The sequence below is a fragment of the Erigeron canadensis genome, chromosome 2, assembly GCF_010389155.1.
Source record: "Erigeron canadensis isolate Cc75 chromosome 2, C_canadensis_v1, whole genome shotgun sequence".
Classification (NCBI taxonomy): domain Eukaryota; kingdom Viridiplantae; phylum Streptophyta; class Magnoliopsida; order Asterales; family Asteraceae; genus Erigeron; species Erigeron canadensis.
Window position 1 is genome coordinate 39,805,506 of NC_057762.1, and position 10,434 is coordinate 39,815,939.

General features: G+C 32.9%; 1 protein-coding gene across 1 annotated transcript; it reads right to left on the bottom strand.

The window, feature by feature from the left end:
• Positions 1–285: 285 nt before the first annotated feature.
• Positions 286–7,944, bottom strand: LOC122586990 (glucose-6-phosphate isomerase, cytosolic). Its single transcript, XM_043759042.1, has 24 exons — positions 7,697–7,944; positions 7,395–7,442; positions 7,215–7,291; positions 6,679–6,760; positions 6,495–6,542; positions 6,242–6,397; positions 6,058–6,154; positions 5,905–5,947; positions 3,828–3,895; positions 3,657–3,741; positions 3,376–3,424; positions 3,169–3,241; positions 2,984–3,044; positions 2,815–2,881; positions 2,647–2,703; positions 2,187–2,240; positions 1,988–2,116; positions 1,841–1,904; positions 1,682–1,755; positions 1,512–1,565; positions 1,369–1,437; positions 1,182–1,271; positions 884–991; positions 286–720 (listed from the first exon to the last, which is right to left on the bottom strand). Exons 2-24 carry the CDS (start codon positions 7,440–7,442, stop codon positions 670–672), a joined length of 1,704 nt encoding a protein of 567 aa, XP_043614977.1. The 5' UTR covers positions 7,697–7,944; the 3' UTR covers positions 286–669.
• Between the last annotated feature and the right edge of the window lie 2,490 nt (positions 7,945–10,434).

Sequence of the window (10,434 nt, forward strand, 5' to 3'; positions counted from 1 at the left end):
TAGTCCATTAATGACTGTTTACGTTATTATAGAAACGTGTTGTATAACAGGGTCATGAGTTTTATACAATGCGTAAACTCCTTATAAACCGTACAACTTATGTGCCCTGCAACCAATATATGCTATAAGAGAACAGCCCGATAAACTTGGTAACATACCCATGACGTTAGACTCCATGGGGCCAGTTAAGAGTGATATTTTTCAACCATTTTGATGTCAAGTTTGAACAAAAAGCTAGTTATCTCCCCTAAAGTTGTTGAGTTTGGTGAAAAATCTCATCTACTATTTAGTACAGAAATCCAACTTAACATCACCTTTATAAAGAAAGTGATTGTTCCACAAAATGTCAACATCCACAAAACTAGCTTAAGTAGCAGCCACCATTCAATTACCGACACATCGAGAGTGTTACGAATTTGTTCCAGTACTAGCATCTTATTCAGTAAATACAGACGTGCATAATTATTCCAGTAGTTTGGATTGCTTCAAAATGACAATAATTATGCTCGTACAATGCGAGTCATAGAGTTTCAAAAAAAAAGCCAACGTAAAAAAAATTGAATGGTAGATGGCAGCAATAGCAGTGTTATACATTATAAAGTGTTCTATTGCAATGTTATCAGCTCCTAGATGCATAGCATATTCTCCACTGTCAAGTAGCAGTAGTAGTTATATCTTAGGCAGAAGCGTTGTGGGTTCGGATGGCACATCGGCACTTGCCTACAGAGACAAAAAAAATTAACAGCCATACAAATTTCAACTAAAGTCACTTTGCATGCCTATGCACAAATATATCAACTGCATTACCACATTACTTCATAATGAGAAGCACTAACTAATAAGATATTTAACTTAACGTATTTAATAAAGAGTATTTATGTACCTCCAGATATCTTTTTAGCAGCTTAGTGGTACTAAAATTGAAGCCTTCCACTGATTCTCCTTTCTTACGTGATGCATGAAGTTGCTTTCTGACTTGGGATGCCAGTGACTGCAATGTAAGAAATGATACTCTTCAGCAGCAAACAACTTTAGGATATTGGAGGAAAGTAGATGTAGAAAATATAATGTTGACTCCACAAATATATAACAAATCTTTTCCTACACTGGTCTGATTAATAATTTTATCAAATTATGAAAAAAATAATAAACAGAATTCATCGTAACAGAGACAGACATACCTTTCCCAACTCAACTCCCCATTGATCAAAGGAATTGATGCCCCAAACAAAACCTTCCACAGCAATTCTGTGCTCGTAGATAGCTAGCAACTGAAACATACATGAGGGACAGCTTTTCTAAGCTCCAACAACATAAAAACATTGAAAAAAAAGAGCAACAAAACCCAAAGATTTATGACAATCAAACCTGTCCGATTCTATAAGCATCCAACGAAGGAAGTAGAATGCTAAGGGATGGCCTATTCCCAGTAAAGGTCTGTTGATGAAAATCAAATTAGTAACAAACATTCAATTGCAAGAAAAAACATGTCGTTAGAGGAACAAAATCACCTTGTGAGGAACAAGATGAGAGGCGACATTCTCACTTTGCAATTGTTCGGGGGTCTGGAAAACAGAGAAGATCTTGTAAGTTGTGTACAGAAAACAGGTATATCCAAGAAAGTTTAATTTGTTGTGAAAGGGGTTCGATTCAATATGTAAAGGCAAGAGAAATGAATTACCTTTCCATAAGCGAGAGCATCAGGTTGTGCAAAAAAGTTGGACATTAGCTCATCATGGTTGTTTACCACTTCGTCTGCAAACCAAAGTTTGCAAGGGTTGAACAGACTACAATAATACAGAAAGACTCAAGCTATGTGGAAAAGAAAAAGAAACAATACCTCTAAGGTAAACGGGCTGCTGACTCTTCACAATACCAATAAAATCGCAAGGAATAACACGCCCCTGAAAACTCCAATCAAGGATATTAATTTCAGCAAAGGAGAAATTACATATAAGAATCAAACTTCATCACCGTAAACACTTGCCTGATGAATTAGTTGGTAAAAACTATGTTGGCCATTAGTTCCTGGTTCCCCGAAATCGATTTCACCGGCTTCAAAAGGAAGGAGCACACCATCTATGGACACACCTTTCCCATTACTCTCCATGCTAACCTATAAATCAAATTTGAGAGGCATGAATCTCAAATAAGCTTTACTAAAAAGAAAATAAATAATAAAATACCTGTTGAATGTGTGGAGCAAGCTTCTCAAGAGCTTGAGTATAAGGCAGGATAGCCTGGGAAACATACGAGGACCCGTGTTAAAAGGAATAAATTACCTAAGAATTTATCAAAAAGAAAGCCTCGGGTGACTTAGGTTTTCTTGAAGTTGGCAAGATGGGCGACTAGAATAAAAGGTCTGTACCCGCAAACACCTTTTGTCCATCTTTACTTCCTTCTTCAGATATTTAATGTGTTAATTAAGATTAAAATTTAAAATATACAATAAGTAGTCTCGATAAATAATTAGGAAGTTGTTTGTGTTAGCAATAGACTTCGCGGTTGACCCTTTCTCCTTTAAAGCTGATCTTTTATATCTGGCCTATTCAACCCGTTTGAGATAAAAACATAACCCAAATCAACCCATTTATAAGGGAACAGGTTAAAACTAACACCGCGAGGTCTAGTGAAGAATGTACTCACTCTTGCAGGATATCCAAGAAAAGAGACATTCCATACGCTCAACAAACCTAAAAGGACCTGAAATAGTGATTTTTAATGTCAACAATTAAAGCAGCACAAATAAAGAGATGATGAAATGCATAGGCATAACGACCACATGAAGTAAGACATCAGACTATGTATACATACAGGTATATTACTCTCAAAAGAAGCAGAGTGGAAATGCTGATCAATGCTTCTGGCGCCTTCCAGGAACCTAGAATGAGTGAAACGCAATGTTGGCTAAAATAAAGAATTTAATCCCAAAATGACCTGTTCATTTGAACGAGGGAAAGATGAAATTCAAGTTTTACTGTACTTCTCAATGATCGAGAAACCGTATTGGAGAGATAAAGGTAATACTCCAACAGCACTGCAAACTGCAATGGATCAATGGGACCAATCACACATCACATAAAAACTAAAAATTCAGAAAAAGAGTTCCCTTTGGTCCCTCTCTTTCCCTATTTCTTTAAGTCGTAAAAAAATAACAGACAATCTTACCACTGTATCGGCCTCCAACCCAATCCCAGAATGCAAAAGCATTATTAGGATCAATCCCGAACTTCTCCACAAGCTGCATAAAGTATAATGAAGGGTCAAAAAGATGAAGCCAACGATGTGATCGCTTAATCGGAAACAGGACGAGGGAGAAGTGCTAATAATGGTTCATAATACTAGTCCAGTGCCAATAGATAAAAAGGGACACACCTTAAGATTTGTGCTCACAGCAACCATATGCTTTGAAACCGCTTGAGGCCTGAGATAGCAGATTAATATTAGAAAAAAAGGTATGAGTTCTAAGGCGAGGAGACACGAAACAGATACTTTAATCAATCAGATTTAAACATCACAGCAGTGAAACTATATCACCTAAATATAAGTGGCTCTTCGTATTAGTTTAGTAAGAACAAACGGATATTATTATGTTTACATTCGAGTCAGTTGAAACACTGCTATTAGATAATACAAGTATCAACGTGGTATTATACCCTAAAGCTGATGAGATCCATTCCCTCAATGTCCTCGCATTCAGCATGGTCTCGGCTGTAGTAAAAGTCTTCGAAACTACAACAACTGCATTAAAAACAAGAAAAAATCATTAATTAATATAAATTTAGTGTTCGGTAATACGGAACACAGCACGAATAAACTTATCTCACCTAAAGTGGTCTCAGGATCCAATCCAGAAATATTTCTGGCAACATCTACTGGATCAACGTTGGCTAGGCTGCAGAAATGTCCAGATAAAAGGAAGATATAAATAAAATGATATTGTTGTGGCATAAGCCACATTGCAGAAAACATACTTTTGGGACAGAAGATATACAAATCAGAAAAAGGTAGAGGTGATATAGGTGTCCCCAAGTAAGTGAATATAGTCTTGTCTATATCGGGTACATAGCTTCTTCACGAGTAAAGATTAGCTCATTAACACACCTATATATTCTAATAATTACAGCTCCTATTTTCTCTACAATTTTCTCACTACCTTTCTGAACTCATGTAAGAATAGCTCCTTTCGCGTTATTTTATCGATATTAAGCTCCGAGTCTGAAGAAGGTGAAAATATGTGACAATATTACCTTCAGCTTTTAACTGTTAAAAGAAATGCCTGCAAGTCATTCATTCTCTAATATAGTGAGGGATTATAAAGACATTCTGTTACCAAATACAGCTTCAATAACTAAGTTGGAGACACCGAGACACCATCCACAACCAGCCTCTCTTCAAGGTAACTATCTCATCAGGTGTCATGACGCCAACCTTTCACTTTATTTAATATTATATCATATTAATATTAAAGAGCAAGAACTCCTAATGATTAATTACCTAATCTCGGTAACCCTTTGATCTTTGTATAGATCTAAAGTTGTGCAATAGGCTATTAGTTATTTGTGAGTTGAAGCTTGGTCTTTCACTTGGTCTCAATTTGTAAGTTCATCTAGTGCAATTGAAACAGCACAACAGTACAAGTCTGTCATACGCTGTCTACATATATTAACCACCACTAACCTAAAACCCTAAGAATATAAATGAAGGCTTGAATTTGATACGTGATACATTGATTATATGCAAAGCCAGATTTGTTTTCTCAAGGTCTTTCAACTCATTTATATGTCCAAACAATGAGCATATTTCGCATGTGTGGTGCTAACCATATCAAAACTATCAACATATACAACAATCGTTAGTCACTTATGTCTATTTCTTTATAAATAAACTTGGACTAATCTAGTCGCATAAATTCTCTTATAAGATGACCAACAGGACCATACAATACAGGATCCATATAATTTAAACCTTAATGGTTATCTTAATTTTATTAGATCAAGAATAGCCGGTTTTGTAGGGCTACTATGTCCTATTAAGTAGTCAAAAGTTATTTTCATTCAATAATGTACAACAAGCTCGATAAACACCAGAATTTGTAGAATTGTGCAGATAAAAGTCTTGAGTTGTAATTTCCAGTTTCATTTTCCTTATTTTACCCCATACCACGCATATATGTGGGATTGGATCTTGTTGATTTTACTTAATTAACAGGCTTTATATCCGTTCACGTGTTTCTATCTTATTTTTAACACAACCTAATGCTTCTTTCCATTTCTCTGAAGGCTCTATAATCAGCATATTACTTCAAAAGCATGCTCATTTATCACCTACATTGCTCCGTCTCCCTCTCTCTACAAGTAACTAGGTTGTGCGCGCCATGATTGCATCCATAAGGTTAGGCAAATTTAGAAACAATATAAACATTGAGTGTGTAAAACTTAAGTTGAGAAAGAAATACCCAAAAAGCTAGCGAAGACATGTTCTGGTACTAGTGTAAGAATAAAACACTAAATTTAGAGAAATTTCAATTACTACATCGCAATTTCACAGAGTTCCCATTATTTAAGATATATAATAAGACTCTATGAAGGAGTAATTAATAGCTAGAGTTGTACTATAAAACAGTTTGTTTATAAAATGACTATTTAAGATGTATCATAAGACTCTTTGAAGGAGTATTAATACAATAGCTAGAGTTGTAGTATAAAACAGTTTGTTCATAAAACGATAAAATCCATACAAGACTAAGATGGTCAGAAGCAGTTTTTAAGATAACAAATACTACCAACGACATTGCATTTTAGGCTACCTAACAGAGTTGAAGTAAAAAGGCAATTAAAGATTGGAAATTTAGAACATGGTTACTTCGTCATCAAGCAGATTACAGATAATATCTATACTTACAATCGAAGCTGGCGTCCTCCTGCTGATTTGCTAGCCTCCGGATCTGTGAGTTAGCAACACAATTATGATATAGACATTTAAATTTCTGAACAGCTCACTACAAAAGAAAAGCGAAGAATATCATATTGAAAACACGGAATTATTAAAGCTCACCTGTTTGAAGAGCAGTGTGCACAAACAATGGGCCAAGGAAGCTTCCACCAATACCAACAGCAATAACATTTGTCAAAGCTTTTCCTGTGGCTCCAACCTAATAAAGGTTGTCCGTTATTCGACGTACAGGAATATATATGAGTAATAAGTTGGATAGGCTCCAGAGATTAAAACGGATGGATACCCATGAACCGCTGCGAACTTTATCTGAAAATTCTTTTATTTTATCCAAAACTTGCCAAACATCTGGTACCACATTCTTCCCATCACTGTTCATTGTTGTATCCTTTGCAGCACGAAGAGCTACATGAAGCACAGACCTGTTCTCTGTGCTGTTTATCTAATGTACATACAAGAACATTATAACCTGATTCAACTATTATTATAAACTTTTTTCAAACCAAAGAGAATTCAAATAAATTCAAAGCTTTGCTTACATGCTCCCCATTGAACATGCTATTAATCTTTTCTTTGAGATGTGCCGCCTGCATTACAAAATGAGATGATTTAAAAGATATCACACCTATAGTTTTTTATCCCGCATTATTTCCTAAATTTAACAAATTATGTAATGTAATAATATCATCTTTGAGCCCAAATAAAAGAAAAAAGACAACATACCTCAGCTAGCGTAAAGAGCTTAGACATTGTACCAAGAGTGGCACGCTGGCGTGAGTAGTCCAGGAATAATTCATCAAACTCTCTGCATAAGATGGGAATGGAAAAAAAAAAAAAGAAGCACTAGTCACTCTCTTAGCCCAAACATAAAACTGCAAAAAAAAAAAAATGAGCACCTCCAAGTAGATAAGATGAAAAGCACTTTACTTTTAAAACAGCAAGGATATTAAACTCTGGTATCATACACCTGAACACAGCTCTAATAATACATTTTGAATTGACGCGGAAAAGAGACTCAACCCTTTGGTTGAGATAATAATAAAAAAGAATTTGAGTTCAAAAGGGACAGTAAAAAAGAAGCTCATTATTCAAACTGTGGAATTACATAACTATCACTCAAAAAATAACATATTAATCTAGATAGATAGATACACAAAGAAACAGGGAAACAAGCAACAACCAAAAAAAAACAAAAAGAAGCAGCAAACATATGGTAGTAAACTAGTAGTACTAGTGGCAGTTAACAAATATAATCATACAGCATCATGGAGTTGCATCGTTCAGTGTCGTTCATCAAATCGCGCAAATGAGTCTTGTCAATTGCACCAACATGTGCCTGCAGTTAGTCATATTCACATCATCATCACTTGAACATGTAATTACTTTATATATACCCACATACTAATACATATATATATATGAGGAAGAAAGGTGATTACTTTGAGGTCCTTCCATGGGGCAGTGTCAGAGATTAGAGTAGCAGCCATCTGCAACGAACCAAAAAAAAAACTACTTATTATCATTCATTCAAACTGATATATAATATAATTACCTACCCTAATTTATATAAAATAATTAAATAAACACTACTCGTAGTAAATAGATATAGGAGGAATTAGGACTATTGATTACAATTAAGATATTGTGTGTTGATGTAATAATTTTACACCCATGGCAAACGGATATTTATTTTATTTAATTTGTATGTAATTCATCGGAATTAAGAAAGAAAGAAAATAACCTGATGATGATACTAATAAAAAGGGAAGGGAGGTAGATTTGTATGTAATAATTATATATATTGATTTGATATATATATATATATGCAATGTAAATGTAATGAATCTGATGAGTGTGAGTATGTATATATATATATGTATATGTATGTGTGAGGAGTAGGAATGAAGAAAGATGAGGAGGAGGAGGAACAGGAGGTGGACGGTGGTGGTGATGCTAAAGTTGTTAACAGAATATGCTGCAAGGATCAGCCCTTTACTTTCCTTTTTCTTATTTCTATTCTATATATTCTATGGTCGGAGTCTTAATAATTAACACGACCATTACCATTCTTTAATCTTTTATTTTTGGATAATATAATAAAATAATATAATAATTAATAATGATTACCTGTCTTAATCTAGAAAAATATAGCTACCAATCAAGTCATGTTCGGATATAACGAGCATAATGTCCACGCGTTTCGGTGGCTAGAAGGTGATGACAATATAAAAGAGATGGTGGTGGAGATCGAGGGAGGCGGTGGAGATCGAGGGCGGCGGCGGAGGGTGATAGAGGTCGATGAGAGTGTGTAATGATTATAAATAATGAGAGAAAATAGGGTATATAAGGGTTTATGTTTAAGTATGGGTATTTTGGGAAGAAAAAAAAAGTTCTAAACTTTAAGATTTTCAATACCCTTTATAAGGGAGTATAGATAGGTTGATTTGTAGGTTAAAATCAATCGACTCTTACATCACATATTAACCAACCAACTCCACTTAGGTAGGTTGTCCAAGATATCTTCTAAATCCACTATGTGGGCCTTGGATGTGAGTTTTTTCCCACGGTCTCGGGTTTGAGTCATGGATTTTTCATCTCAAGGTATTTTTCATTAAGAGGAGGTTGGAGGCCCAACAAATCGCTGGTTAAATTTATCTCCATCACGTATGAATTAAAACTAACTTTAACAAAAAAAAATCACATATTAACCAGGTAGAGTACATAACTCAATATATGATATAAGTTAAATGGATCGAAAAAAATATATTTTTAGAAATCTTAATAATAATTTTTAAAATAATGTTTTTATGTAAATAAAACAAGATTGTCTATAAAATATATTTTTAAAAAAATTCCTATGTGTCAAGTTTAGAATTGTTTCCTACCAATATTTATAAAAGTAAATGATGTCATATATATTTTCTTTTTTTCTTTCTTATTTACACATTCTCAGGTTTTCATTTTCTTAATAGATAAATTGCTTTTATAATTTTATTTGTGACTTTTTACATTTTAATTTTAAAAATCATTCATTATATGTCTTTAACTATAGATTTTCATGTTTTAAACAAATACTCTATTTGTCCCATAAGAAGTGTCATATTTTGAATTTTCAAAGTATATGCTTTATAACTTTGATCATAAATAATTTTTATTGTGTAACATAAGTCTTGATGAAAGTTATATTGATGTAAACACATCTAAAACTCAATCAATTCGTATATTTTCATTAAATTTTATATAACACAAACAAAAATATTAACGGTCAAAGTTGAGAAAAAAAAGATTTTGAAAATTTAAAATAGGACACTTCTAGTGGGACAGAGGGAGTATCTTGTTAAGACCTATCTTGCTAAAAATTTCTTAGTTTAATTTTCATACTTGTATTTTTAAGTTTTACTCTTTGTTGTAGTCTCTATATTTGTTTGTGTTTTTTTTTATTTTTTTTTGAAAACTTTACCCAAATCGACAAAAAATTCCGAACACGTCTGGTGAAAGTATATATTGTTTTTACCACAAGCCATTTTCTGGCTAAAGTTTTTAACTTTTACACATATCTGCAGGTTCATAACAATAACTACTAAAACATTCGTTTTATAAAGTCTAAACCCATTTAGTGCAACTCTTGGTTAATAACTTTATACATTTTTGCATATTAAATTATAAATTTATCAACAACACAAATAACATATTACTTATTTTATAGTAAACGTTTTAAAAAATAATCCGAATTGAATCCGGGTTGATTAGCTAGTATAATAAAAAAGCAAAAGATTATAAGATTAAATTAAAAAAAAAAAAATTACTATATCATTTATCAATTGACATGTGTCATGCACATTTATTTGCTCTTCATGTTTACCTTTCAATCTTTCAACTGTATCTATAAGTTTAGTATTAGGTTCATAATTTAAATCTATTAATCGTGTTGCTTAAAAAACCATAGATTGTACCAAAAAATATTAAAGTGGGTGAAATGTACTTTGCACAAATACTTCATTTATAACTATTATGACTCAAATATCCATTATGAATCCAAATCAAATTAAAGAATACTCGATAATACATAATTTTAATCTCATTTTTTCTATAACTTAAATAGAATATTGTCAATCATGCTTAAAGCATTTTCAATGAATTTATCACGTTGTTACAATAACTCTACCATAATGGATTCAATATGGCAAATTTTTATGTAACGTGACAACTGTTTCAGATGTGTGTCGTCTTTCTAATATATATAAGTTACTATTTTTTTTATAATTTTTTGATTATGTCACGTATTATTACCATTATGTACTATTTATAATTTATATATAGAAAATGCTAAATGCAGTCCTAAGGGCTGCATTTAATGTGCATAAAAAATTTATACATTTTCATATCAAAAGCTCATCTCTGAATTTTATGGTAAGTGTATAACTATTTAATGCACCTTAACTACAGGTTGTGTTTAGCAAAACCCTTTATATATTAGTG

Bases quoted from the DNA above. Each gene is read 5' to 3' on its own strand.
- LOC122586990 (XM_043759042.1), bottom strand. From the start codon at position 7,442: ATGGCTGCTACTCTAATCTCTGACACTGCCCCATGGAAGGACCTCAAA. The intron at 3,425-3,656 runs GTATAATACCAC...CTGCTATCTCAG, and splicing joins TGGATCTCATCAGCTTTAGG to GCCTCAAGCGGTTTCAAAGC. The intron at 1,756-1,840 runs GTATTGTTTCTT...TTTGGTTTGCAG, and splicing joins GCAGCCCGTTTACCTTAGAG to ACGAAGTGGTAAACAACCAT.